Source organism: Phyllobates terribilis, unplaced genomic scaffold, assembly GCF_046119375.1.
Source record: "Phyllobates terribilis strain yellow unplaced genomic scaffold, ASM4611937v1 Scaffold_2__4_contigs__length_985480577, whole genome shotgun sequence".
Classification (NCBI taxonomy): Eukaryota; Metazoa; Chordata; class Amphibia; order Anura; family Dendrobatidae; genus Phyllobates; species Phyllobates terribilis.
In genome coordinates this window covers 15,623,641-15,637,386 of record NW_027362762.1, presented here as the reverse complement: position 1 = coordinate 15,637,386, position 13,746 = coordinate 15,623,641, and the positions used below count along the sequence as shown (strand labels likewise).

Here is a 13,746-nt window from a genome sequence, read left to right as displayed (position 1 = left end):
CTCTGACTCCTCAGTGCCCCAGTCTCTCTCTCTCTCTGACTCCTCAGTGCCCCAGTCTCTCTCTCTCTGACTCCTCAGTGCCCCCCGTCTCTCTCTCTCTCTGACTCCTCAGTGCCCCAGTCTCTCTCTCTCTCTGACTCCTCAGTGCCCCAGTCTCTCTCTCTCTCTGACTCCTCAGTGCCCCAGTCTCTCTCTCTCTCTCTGACTCCTCAGTGCCCCAGTCTCTCTCTCTGACTCCTCAGTGCCCCAGTCTCTCTCTCTGACTCCTCAGTGCCCCAGTCTCTCTCTCTCTCTCTCTCTCTCTGACTCCTCAGTGACCCCGTCTCTCTCTCTCTCTGACTCCTCAGTGACCCCGTCTCTCTCTCTCTGACTCCTCAGTGACCCCGTCTCTCTCTCTCTCTCTCTCTCTCACTCCTCAGTGACCCCGTCTCTCTCTCTCTCTCTCACTCCTCAGTGACCCCGTCTCTCTCTCTCTCTCTCACTCCTCAGTGACCCCGTCTCTCTCTCTGACTCCTCAGTGCCCCCCGTCTCTCTCTCTTTCTCTCTCTCTCTGACTCCTCAGTGACCCCCCCGTCTCTCTCTCTCTGACTCCTCAGTGCCCCCCGTCTCTCTCTCTGACTCCTCTGTGCCCCCCGTCTCTCTCTCTGACTCCTCTGTGCCCCCCGTCTCTCTCTCTGACTCCTCTGTGCCCCCCGTCTCTCTCTCTGACTCCTCTGTGCCCCAGTCTCTCTCTCTCTCTGACTCCTCAGTGCCCCAGTCTCTCTCTCTCTCTGACTCCTCAGTGCCCCAGTCTCTCTCTCTCTCTCTGACTCCTCAGTGACCCCGTCTCTCTCTCTCACTCCTCAGTGACCCCGTCTCTCTCTCTGACTCCTCAGTGCCCCCCGTCTCTCTCTCTCTCTCTCTCTCTTTCTCTCTCTCTCTGACTCCTCAGTGCCCCCCCGTCTCTCTCTCTGACTCCTCAGTGACCCCCCCGTCTCTCTCTCTGACTCCTCAGTGCCCCAGTCTCTCTCTCTCTCTGACTCCTCAGTGCCCCAGTCTCTCTCTCTCTCTGACTCCTCAGTGCCCCAGTCTCTCTCTCTCTCTCTCTCTGACTCCTCAGTGCCCCAGTCTCTCTCTCTCTCTCTGACTCCTCAGTGCCCCAGTCTCTCTCTCTCTCTCTCTCTCTCTGACTCCTCAGTGACCCCGTCTCTCTCTCTCTGACTCCTCAGTGACCCCGTCTCTCTCTCTGACTCCTCAGTGACCCCGTCTCTCTCTCTCTCTCTCTGACTCCTCAGTGACCCCGTCTCTCTCTCTCTCTCTCTGACTCCTCAGTGACCCCGTCTCTCTCTCTCACTCCTCAGTGACCCCGTCTCTCTCTCTCACTCCTCAGTGATCCCGTCTCTCTCTCTCACTCCTCAGTGACCCCGTCTCTCTCTCTCACTCCTCAGTGCCCCCCGTCTCTCTCTCTCTCTCTCTCTTTCACTCTCTCTGACTCCTCAGTGCCCCCCCGTCTCTCTCTCTGACTCCTCAGTGACCCCCCCGTCTCTCTGACTCCTCAGTGCCCCCCGTCTCTCTCTCTGACTCCTCAGTGCCCCCCGTCTCTCTCTCTGACTCCTCAGTGCCCCCCGTCTCTCTCTCTCTGACTCCTCTGTGCCCCCCGTCTCTCTCTCTCTGACTCCTCAGTGCCCCCCGTCTCTCTCTCTCTCTGACTCCTCAGTGCCCCCCGTCTCTCTCTCTCTCTGACTCCTCAGTGCCCCCCGTCTCTCTCTCTCTCTGACTCCTCAGTGCCCCCCGTCTCTCTCTCTCTCTGACTCCTCAGTGCCCCCCGTCTCTCTCTCTCTCTGACTCCTCAGTGCCCCCCGTCTCTCTCTCTCTCTGACTCCTCAGTGCCCCCCGTCTCTCTCTCTCTCTGACTCCTCAGTGCCCCCCGTCTCTCTCTCTCTCTGACTCCTCAGTGCCCCCGTCTCTCTCTCTCTCTCTGACTCCTCAGTGCCCCCGTCTCTCTCTCTCTCTCTGACTCCTCAGTGCCCCCCGTCTCTCTCTCTCTGACTCCTCAGTGCCCCCCGTCTCTCTCTCTCTCTGACTCCTCAGTGCCCCCCGTCTCTCTCTCTCTCTATCTGACTCCTCAGTGCCCCCGTCTCTCTCTCGGACTCCTCAGTGCCCCAGTCTCTCTCTCGGACTCCTCAGTGCCCCAGTCTCTCTCTCTGACTCCTCAGTGCCCCAGTCTCTCTCTCTCTCTGACTCCTCAGTGCCCCAGTCTCTCTCTCTCTCTGACTCCTCAGTGCCCCAGTCTCTCTCTCTCTCTGACTCCTCAGTGCCCCAGTCTCTCTCTCTCTTACTCCTCAGTGCCCCAGTCTCTCTCTCTCTCTGACTCCTCAGTGCCCCAGTCTCTCTCTCTCTCTCTCTCTGACTCCTCAGTGACCCCGTCTCTCTCTCTCTCTGACTCCTCAGTGACCCCGTCTCTCTCTCTCTCTGACTCCTCAGTGACCCCGTCTCTCTCTCTCTCTGACTCCTCAGTGACCCCGTCTCTCTCTCTCTCTGACTCCTCAGTGACCCCGTCTCTCTCTCTCTCTGACTCCTCAGTGACCCCGTCTCTCTCTCTCTCTGACTCCTCAGTGACCCCGTCTCTCTCTCTCTCTGACTCCTCAGTGACCCCGTCTCTCTCTCTCTCTCTGACTCCTCAGTGCCCCCCGTCTCTCTCTCTCTCTCTGACTCCTCAGTGCCCCCCGTCTCTGACTCCTCAGTGCCCCCCCGTCTCTCTCTCTCTGACTCCTCAGTGCCCCCCGTCTCTCTCTCTGACTCCTCAGTGCCCCCCGTCTCTCTCTCTGACTCCTCAGTGCCCCCCGTCTCTCTCTCTGACTCCTCAGTGCCCCCCGTCTCTCTCTCTGACTCCTCAGTGCCCCCCGTCTCTCTCTGACTCCTCAGTGCCCCCCGTCTCTCTCTCTCACTCCTCAGTGACCCCGTCTCTCTCTCTCTCTCTCACTCCTCAGTGACCCCGTCTCTCTCTCTCTCTGACTCCTCAGTGACCCCGTCTCTCTCTCTCTCTCTGATTCCTCAGTGACCCCGTCTCTCTCTCTCACTCCTCAGTGACCCCGTCTCTCTCTCTCACTCCTCAGTGACCCCGTCTCTCTCTCTCACTCCTCAGTGACCCCGTCTCTCTCTCTCACTCCTCAGTGACCCCGTCTCTCTCTCTCACTCCTCAGTGCCCCCCGTCTCTCTCTCTCTCTCTCTCTTTCACTCTCTCTGACTCCTCAGTGCCCCCCCGTCTCTCTCTCTGACTCCTCAGTGACCCCGCCGTCTCTCTGACTCCTCAGTGCCCCCCGTCTCTGACTCCTCAGTGCCCCCCCGTCTCTCTCTCTGACTCCTCAGTGCCCCCGTCTCTCTCTCTCTCTCTCTGACTCCTCAGTGCCCCAGTCTCTCTCTCTCTCTCTCTGACTCCTCAGTGCCCCAGTCTCTCTCTCTCTCTCTGACTCCTCAGTGCCCCAGTCTCTCTCTCTCTCTGACTCCTCAGTGCCCCCCCGTCTCTCTCTCTGACTCCTCAGTGCCCCCCCCCCGTCTCTCTCTCTCTGACTCCTCAGTGCCCCCCCATCTCTCTCTCTCTGACTCCTCAGTGCCCCCCGTCTCTCTCTCTCTCTCTCTCTCTCTCTCTCTCTCTCTCTCTGACTCCTCAGTGCCCCAGTCTCTCTCTCTCTCTCTCTGACTCCTCAGTGACCCCGTCTCTCTCTCTCTCTCTGACTCCTCAGTGACCCCGTCTCTCTCTCTCTCTGACTCCTCAGTGACCCCGTCTCTCTCTCTCTGACTCCTCAGTGACCCCGTCTCTCTCTCTCTCTCTCTGACTCCTCAGTGCCCCCCCGTCTCTCTCTCTGACTCCTCAGTGCCCCCCGTCTCTCTCTCTGACTCCTCAGTGCCCCCCGTCTCTCTCTCTGACTCCTCAGTGCCCCCCGTCTCTCTCTGACTCCTCAGTGCCCCCCGTCTCTCTCTGACTCCTCAGTGCCCCCCGTCTCTCTCTCTGACTCCTCAGTGCCCCCCCGTCTCTCTCTCTGACTCCTCAGTGCCCCCCCCGTCTCTCTCTCTCTGACTCCTCAGTGCCCCCCCATCTCTCTCTCTCTGACTCCTCAGTGCCCCCCGTCTCTCTCTCTCTCTCTCTCTCTGACTCCTCAGGGCCCCCCCCCCGTCTCTCTCTCTCTCTCTCTCTCTCTCTCTCTGACTCCTCAGTGCCCCAGTCTCTCTCTCTCTCTGACTCCTCAGTGCCCCAGTCTCTCTCTCTCTCTCTGACTCCTCAGTGACCCCGTCTCTCTCTCTCTCTGACTCCTCAGTGACCCCGTCTCTCTCTCTCTCTGACTCCTCAGTGACCCCGTCTCTCTCTCTCTCTGACTCCTCAGTGACCCCGTCTCTCTCTCTCTCTCTGACTCCTCAGTGCCCCCCGTCTCTCTCTCTCTCTCTCTGACTCCTCAGTGCCCCCCCATCTCTCTCTCTCTGACTCCTCAGTGCCCCCCGTCTCTCTCTCTCTCTCTCTGACTCCTCAGGGCCCCCCCCCCCGTCTCTCTCTCTCTCTCTGACTCCTCAGTGCCCCCGTCTCTCTCTCTGACTCCTCAGTGCCCCCGTCTCTCTCTCTGACTCCTCAGTGCCCCCTGTCTCTCTCTCTCTCTCTCTCTCTCTGACTCCTCAGTGCCCCCCGTCTCTTTCTGACTCCTCAGTGCCCCCGTCTCTCTCTCTCTGACTCCTCAGTGCCCCCGTCTCTCTCTCTCTGACTCCTCAGTGCCCCCGTCTCTCTCTCTCTCTCTCTCTCTGACTCCTCAGTGCCCCCCCGTCTCTTTCTGACTCCTCAGTGCCCCCGTCTCTCTCTCTCTGACTCCTCAGTGCCCCCCCGTCTCTTTCTGACTCCTCAGTGCCCCCCGTCTCTCTCTCTCTGACTCCTCAGTGCCCCCCCGTCTCTTTCTGACTCCTCAGTGCCCCCCGTCTCTCTCTCTCTCTCTGACTCCTCAGTGCCCCCGTCTCTCTCTCTTTCTGACTCCTCAGTGCCCCTGTCTCTTCCTCTCTGTCTCTCACCTGTGCTGGGGATGTGTCAGCCACGGTCTCGGACCCTCCGGGGGTCTCGCTGGGCCGCATGTCTCCCTTCTGCAGCCCCCGGCTCCAGTGCTCGGGCGGCAGCTTCATGTGTCGGGAGGACGGACGCAGCCGGCAGTTGGAATCAGACACCAGCACTGACTGCACAGACAGGCTCACCTGCTCCAGGTGTGCTGGGCCCCGCCCCCCCAATGTCATCACTCGTCACCATGACAACAGGACCTGACCCAACCTGTATTGTCATTCACAATAATGATTCCGGCCTCCTCCTCCCCCGCTGCCTCCAGCAGAGACCCTCCCAGCTTCCACTGTCCTGGGCACAACCCGACCCTGATACCCCGGACCCCCCAGAGCTCCAGAGGCACCTGAGGAACGCGTAAGGCGTGTACAGGAAAAGCAACAATGTACAATACAGAAACAGCAACAATATGCAGGATCCGCAACAGCAACAATGTACAAAACTGAAACCGCAACAATGTACAAAGCTGAAACCGCAACAATGTACGGAACAAAAAAGAACAATAATGTGCAGAAAATGCAACAATGTGCAGAACACAGATTAAAACAATGTAAAAAAATAATCAAAATAATCTACAAAACTGAATTAATCTGTAAAACTACAACAACTCACATCACTGTAATGACTGCAGTAATATAATCACCTGCAACAATGTAATAATCTGCGGTGTCATAATATGCAATATTGTAATACCCTAGAAATATGTGATAATCTGCAACAATATAATAACCTGCAACATTGTAAAAATATGCAACAATGTAATAATCTAATTCTATATTAATCTGTAACACTAGTGACCTGCAGGAATAGAATATTGTGCAACATTGGAAAAAAATCTAAATAATAGTAAAAGCTGTAATAAGCAGCGACTCTGTAAGGGTATGTTCACACTAGGAGTTTTTTCAGCTTTTTTTTTTTTCTGCAACAAAACCTGATCTCTTGGCAGTAAAGCTTGTGCCTCAAAAAAAGCAGGTTTTGCTTGTTTTTTTTTTTTTTTGCTGCGTTTTTGTCACTGTTTGTCTCTTCATGCATGCTGATAAAGTTTAGTGACAAAAAAATAAATAAATTACTTATTCAACTTCATGAGGTTTTGGCACAAAAAACGCTGCTTAACCTGATACTTGCGTTTTTTTTCCAGTGGTTTTTCACCGCCCATTACTTTCAATAACTGCAGTAATCCTGCAACACTGTAATAACGTACAACAATGAATATACTGCAACAATGTAATAACCTGCAACACTGTAATAACGTACAACAATGAATATACTGCAACAATGTAATAACCTGCAACACTGTAATAACGTACAACAATGAATATACTGCAACAATGTAATAACCTGCAACACTGTAATAATGTACAACAATGAATATACTGCAACAATGTAATAACCTGCAGTATCATAATCTGCAACACTGTAATAACGTACAACAATGAATATACTGCAATGTGCAACAATGTAATAACCTGCAATATCATAATCTGCAACACTGTAACTGATAGAAATGTAATAACCTATAACATACAACAATCTAGTACACTGCAATGACCTGCAATATCATAATCTGCAACAATGTAATAACCTGCAATATCATAATCTGCAACACTGTGATAACCTGCAATACCATAATCTGCAACAATGTAATAACCTGCAATATCATAATCTGCAACAATGTAATAACCTGCAATATCATAATCTGCAACAATGTAATAACCTGCAATATCATAATCTGCAACACTGTGATAACCTGCAATATCATAATCTGCAACAATGTAATAACCTGCAATATCATAATCTGCAACAATGTAATAACCTGGAACACTAATTCCTACCATCTAATAATCTGCAGTAATGTAATAGTCCGCATGCTCAGTGCCGGCTCCATCAGACACGTTGTGGGCAGAAGCTGTGCCCCCAGACTGTGCAGTGTAATGGGGGCCACACACTCTATAGACAGTATATAGGGGGCACGGTGCGTCCATGCTGCAGTCACACATGGGCCCCGCTCAGATATGGTGCAGTCTGTGGGGTACATGTGGCCGGGGTCCTGCAGACGCTGCTCCTGTCTGGCAGTGAAGGGGTCAGCCCCGCAGAGCTGCCGGTCATTATACTAACGAGCCTCCTATATGGGACTGATATAAGGTGCGGCCGTTCAGGTCACCTGTTCACTGCAAGAAACCCATCATTTACTATGGCTGGAGTCATGTACCCCCAATATCCGCCCTTCCTGACCTATGGCCCTCCTTACCGCCAACAACCCCCCTACTACAAACCCAAGGTGCCCTACTGGAAGCCCCCCTACAAAGGGCCCATGGGGCCTATGAAGCCCGCCCTTCCTTTTGACTGTCTGGATAACTACCGGTGGTCCCAGCTGAAGGCCTTGCTCAGCCAGCTGGGCCCGGAGCTTGGACTGACCCGGTTTAACACCAAAGAAGTTGGGGTTCAGGTGAACCCCAGAGTGGATGCATCTGTTCAGTGTTCACTGGGGCCCCGAACACTGAAGAGCCGCAAGGGAGGGTCCTTCCTGTGCCGCGCCATTCCAGGACAGCAAGCTGGACTAAGCATTGTCACCCCGGTCCGGTTCCCCCGCACCATAGCGGTGTACTCCAGACTATCGGACCGGAGGCTGTTCACCCTGCCACCTGCCCAGAGTGCAGGGGAGAGAGATGTGGGGGTGCAACTGGGGGACCCCGAGGAAGATGAGGCGAGCAATGCTGGGATGAGGAGACCCACATTCCAGGTAAGTGGGGGGAGGATGGCTGAGCGGCTTCTAGGTGGGGTGTATTAACAGAGTCCAAAGTAAACTGGACCCCTCACTGGTGCTGCATGAGAATGGGGAGGTAACCGCATATTCCATAAAGGATACGGAGCACCCCAAGTGGTCAAGTCTCCCAACTGCTGATGTATGGAGACTGCTGCTGCAGTCACTGTGTACATACATTACATTACTGATCCTGAGATACATCCTGTATTATACTCCAGAGCTGCACTCACTATTCTGCTGGTGCTGTCACTGTGTACATACATTACATTACTGATCCTGAGTTACATCCTGTATTATACTCCAGAGCTGCGCTCACTATTCTGCTGGTGCAGTCACTGTGTACATACATTACATTACTGATCCTGAGTTACATCCTGTATTATCCTCCAGAGCTGCACTCACTATTCTGCTGGTGCAGTCACTGTGTACATACATTACTGATCCTGAGTTACATCCTGTATTATACTCCAGAGCTGCACTCACTATTCTGCTGGTGCAGTCACTGTGTACATACATTACATTACTGATCCTGGGTTACATCCTGTATTATACTCCAGAGCTGCACTCACTGTGCACATACATTACTGATCCTGGGTTACATCCTGTATTATACTGCAGAGCTGCACTCACTATTCTGCTGGTGCAGTCACTGTGTACATACATTACATTACTGCTCCTGAGTTACCTCCTGTATTATACTCCAGAGCTGCAGACACTGTGTACATACATTACATTACTGATCCTGAGTTACATCCTGTATTATACTCCAGAGCTGCACTCACTATTCTGCTGGTGCAGTCACTGTGTACATACATTACATTACTGATCCTGAGTTACCTCCTGTATTATACTCCAGAGCTGCACTCACTATTCTGCTGGTGCAGTCACTGTGTACATACATTAATGATCCTGAGTTACCTCCTGTATTATACCCCAGAGCTGCACTCACTATTCTGCTGGTGCAGTCACTGTGTACATACATTACATTACTGATCCTGAGTTACATCCTGTATTATACTCCAGAGCTGCGCTCACTATTCTGCTGGTGCAGTCACTGTGTACATACATTACATTACTGATCCTGAGTTACATCCTGTATTATACTCCAGAGCTGCACTCACTATTCTGCTGGTGCAGTCACTGTGTACATACATTACTTCTCTAGGTGTATCTTTTCTTTTCTTTATCCAGTTCCTGGAGCAGAAATACGGCTTCTTCCACTGCCGCGGCTGCCAGGTGCGGTGGGAGAGCGCCTACGTGTGGTGTGTATCTGGAACAAACAAGGTAAGTCACTGCTGCTGGTTTCCCTGGTTGTTCTGCCCCATTCACACTCCCTAGTACTCTGGCTCCTGTGGTGAATCCTCTAACATGGTGGCGCCAGAGCTGACGGTGTGTAAGGTCTCAGATGACAATGCAGCCACCACAGGGGGCTCTTGTATTAAGGGGGGTGTTTGGGGCTGGGGTTCTGCAGGGTCTCAGGCCAGTAGATGGCTGGGATTGCTCTGTGCTTGCTGTCAGCACTGGGGCACTGCTGGCCGGTGCTGGACTGTTCTGTGCTCTCTATGCTGCACGTCTCATGTTCTGCCTCCTTCTGTCCAGGTTTACTTTAAACAGTATTGCCACAAGTGCCAGAACGGCTACAACCCCTACTATGTGGAGTCCATCGAGTGCCAGGTACAGACCCTACAGAAGATGGAGTTAAAAAGGGGACGAGAATGACTTCAAGGGCAATTGTATCCTAATCTGACTGAGATGTATGTAGCTGGGGTGACCGCTCTGGCCGCACAGAGTTCGGTACTGCACCTTCCCTCGTGCTGTGTGGTGTGGCTGCTCCGGGTCGGGCATTGTGCCTTCCCTCGTGCTGTGTGGTGTGGCTGCTCCGGGTCGGGCATTGTGCCTTCCCTCGTGCTGTGCTGTGTGGTGTGGCTGCTTCGGGTCGGGCATTGTGCCTTCCCTCGTGCTGTGCTGTGTGGTGTGGCTGCTCCGGGTCGGGCATTGTGCCTTCCCTCGTGCTGTGCTGTGTGGTGTGGCTGCTCCGGGTCGGGCATTGTGCCTTCCCTCGTGCTGTGCTGTGTGGTGTGGCTGCTCCGGGTCGGGCATTGTGCCTTCCCTCGTGCTGTGCTGTGTGGTGTGGCTGCTCCGGGTCGGGCATTGTGCCTTCCCTCGTGCTGTGTGGTGTGGCTGCGCTGGGTCGGGCGCTGCGCCTTCCCTCGTGCCGTGTGGTGGTTGGGTCGGGCGCCGCGCCATCCCTTGTGCCGTGTGGTGTGGCTGCTCTGGGTCGGGCACCGCGCCATCCCTTGTGCCGTGTGGTGGTTGGGTCGGGCGCCGCGCCATCCCTTGTGCCGTGTGGTGTGGCTGCTCTGGGTCGGGCACCGTGCCATCCCTTGTGCCGTGTGGTGTGGCTGCTCTGGGTCGGGCGCCGCGCCTTCCCTCGTGCCGTGTGGTGGTTGGGTCGGGCGCCGCGCCATCCCACGTACCGTGTGGTGGTTGGGTCGGGCGCCGCGCCTTCCCTCGTGCTGTGTGGTGGTTGCTCTTAATGGCGATCTCTTCCATCTTTCAGACCTGCATGAAGGCCTGGTGCTCGTGCCCAGAAAGGCGACACATTGACCTGAAGCGCCCTCACTGCCAGGAGCTGTGCGGCCGCTGTAAGGGCCAGAGGCTGTCCTGTGACATGACGTACAGCTTTAAGTACATAGTGTGAGGAGCGGCGCCTGCACGGTGTGGCCGGTGCTGGAGCTGTGGAGGACGGAGCCACCGCCGGAGCTGATGTATTAATTTCTGATGTGCAGATCTGTAATTTGTGTTAATATGTAAATAAATGCTTTTTGTTCATGGCGGATGTGCGGAGCTGCACTCTGCTGACTGCGGCCGCTGATCTGTGGCGCTGTCTGAGCTGCTCTTCTACGTCGCCATCATGTTTATTTTTCATTGAATGAACCCATTGCAATCTTAAAATTAAAGAAAAAAATAAATAACGTCTGTGTAATTTATGTACCGTAAGCACCAGCCTTAAAAGGGAATGTCAGCAGCTATTTGCTATGGAATCAGATGTCGGGGCTGAGACCCTGATTCCTGCGATGTGTCACTTACTGGGCTGCTTGCTGCAGATAAAAGAGAAGATCCCTGTTTCTGTTAATGTTGAGCCCTATATAACCCAACCCACACCAGTGACAGCTGTATGCACTGTGCATAGGCAGAAAGCTGCCTATTGGTGGTCGGGGTTATACAGGGCTCATGAACAGCAGGTTTAATAGTCCTCTACGGTGATCTGCTGACAACTACAGCAAGCAGCCCAGTAAGTGACGCACCACTGGCATCCCCGGCTCTGACACAGCAGTGGTCCGGAGCTGCGGTCCATCCTCGCTCTGATCTGCAGCTCTGTATGATGTGCACCTCATGGCGCAGTTCACACTGACCGCTCTCCCTAGAGGAGCAGGTTAATCAGTGACACGGCTGTGTGCTGGCATGTACCGAGCACATAAAATCTCCACCCCAGGGAGTCTCTAGGAGCCACACAGCAGAGTGTCTATCAGAGGGGTGCACTTACTTTATATCAGCTCCAGTCAGTGCAGACAAGTAAAGTACTGGACAGCCCCTTTAATATATCAGCCGATACTGCCGCAGAATAGTGAGTGCAGCTCTGGAGGATAATGTACAGTGCCGCTGTCGGCATTGGCCCCTCCGCTCGCCCCGGGGTCACCGTCTACTCCCTTTCCTATGAGGAGTCGCTGCTGCTCTTGTGGCTTCTCTTCGCCTCACAGGTGGGAGATTGAACAATGCCTGCAGCATTTTGGTGGGTGAGTCGCCCCCTGGGGCTCCTGTACTGGTTAACCTCTTACTTCCAGGGCAGAGCGGCCGTGTACAGTACAGGTGCGCTGCAGGTGTGCTCCACCGCAGTATAGCAGCACAATGCAGATGATTCGGGGAGGCGTAAAGGGCGCACACCCTACAACCCATCATCCCGATCACAGGAGCTGACATCTGACAATGACGGACGTGGCAGCCACCGATGACCCGCATGGCGCTTCCCGCTGATCATCCGACCCAATGGATCTGTCAGTTATTCTCAGCTGCAGATGTGAACACAGGCGGAGTGGCGCTGATGCCGGCGTATGACAGGCGGAGTGGCGCTGATGCCGGCGTATAACAGGCGGAGTGGCGCTGATGCCGGCGTATGACAGGCGGAGTGGCGCTGATGCCGGCGTATGACAGGTCTATTTGATATTCCAGTAATGATCTAATAGACCTGTAATACTCCAGTAATCTCAGTATTACAGGTCTATTATATCGTTACTGGAGTATTATGGTGTCATAGAATGTTAATATCTCTGAAGCTCCACTATAGAGGGGCATTCACCACCTCCCTTCGCCTCCTTTCTCTGGTGTAGTAGCAAAAAAGGCTTGCAATCCACAAATCTTAGTAGTTGAAATACGCAGTTTAACATACAGGGAATTAGATGGAGCGTGAACCATCTTAATTAACATGCAAAAGCTCCTTTTAGGACAAAAGACTCTGGCAGTATTCTTGAGGATGTATTTTGGGTATAGACAAAGAGTTATAGTTTGCACAGGTAATTGAGCCAGGGGAAGTTTCTTCAAATGGTTTGTCAGGTATTCCCAAGAGACGACACTGGGGAGACCACGCAATATCTCACCGTGCCGTCATTCTGTCAGGATTTCGTCAGGGATCGTCGAGCACATGGCCCCCACTAATCACTACGGAGATATCAGCAAGCGAGCAGTGAGCTTATGGCGTCACACCTATGGATTATTTGTTTACGCCCCCCCGTACGGTCAGTCAGCTTCACGATAACCCAATTATTATTATTTGCTGCCACCACCGGCCGAGTTTGAAATCTAATACAGGCCTGGCCGGACGCCTGCATTTTGGTAGCATATGTGGTTTCGGGGAAGGGAACGATTACAGAACAAAAGAAACAGAACTATTACATTTTATATTTAATCCAAAAGGGAGGCAGTGTTTAGGAAAAATATACAAAAGATTTTACAAAAGGGGACAATACAATACGTATGCAGTTGTACAAAATAAGGATTAAAGAAGAGACTTAATATAAGATCGCAGAGACGATTCAATATAGGTGGGGGAGGGGCTCCCCGATTTGATTTGAATGCGACCTGTTGCTTATAAGTCTTTATACCCCCCCCCCCCCCAGCAATGAGTATGGATCAATCTTCAGCTGGCTCTTTTATGCCTAAGGGGAGATCTGCCCACACACCCCTGTGGTGACATCATGGGGGCTCGGGCTCCACCCTTGAAGTTTTTATTAAAATAAATAACATTCGCGAAAACTTATCCCTGGTTGCTCGCAGAAGCTTGCAAGCGACGCCATTTTTTTTCCCTTATAAATTTACCCTTTCGTAGAGACCACGCATGGCATACCTGTGATCCGCTTTTCTGGTGCTCTTGCGCTACAGCTCCACGGAGGGGTTTACAGCGACAGGAAAATAAACCTACCGTTCCCTAGCTGACCCTGTCACTAAAAATATGGGACCCATCATTATCGAATGTATGGAACTTTAGTTATTCCATATTTCGTTTTGGCTCTGAAGGGCCTGGAGACTTTTGTTAAACTCTCTTTGAAGTCCTGGGAAGGAAATTTCAACAGGTATCTGTAGATTTATCGCATGCCTGCATCTAATTGTCCTCTACCTTTGCCAGGGGAAATCTACTCGCATCTTAAGTAGGTTGGTGGCACCTATCTTGCCAGCATTTGCTTATAAGGCCTTACTCAGGAGTGTGTTAATTGGGTTTTTGTGCTGAGATTTACATGGAGACAGCTCTTGTACTGACAAGTGGTCAATTGCTAACTCTTGTCTTGTGGCAAAAGGTAAATAATGGAGGGGTGGGAGGGGGTTCAGAGTTTTGGGAGAAATTGTCAATATTTTCTCAATATTT

General features: G+C 52.9%; 1 protein-coding gene and 1 pseudogene across 1 annotated transcript; one reads left to right on the top strand and one right to left on the bottom strand.

Moving 5' to 3' along the window:
• Positions 1–5,236, bottom strand: part of LOC141243505 (sodium-dependent proline transporter-like) — a 67,247-nt pseudogene extending 62,011 nt beyond the window's left edge.
• A 2,020-nt stretch (positions 5,237–7,256) lies between these two features.
• On the top strand, positions 7,257–10,720 carry LOC141248943 (protein ZAR1-like 1.S). Its single transcript, XM_073669501.1, has 4 exons — positions 7,257–7,805; positions 9,021–9,113; positions 9,429–9,503; positions 10,390–10,720. Exons 1-4 carry the CDS (start codon positions 7,257–7,259, stop codon positions 10,528–10,530), a joined length of 858 nt encoding a protein of 285 aa, XP_073525602.1. The 3' UTR covers positions 10,531–10,720.
• Positions 10,721–13,746: the final 3,026 nt, after the last annotated feature.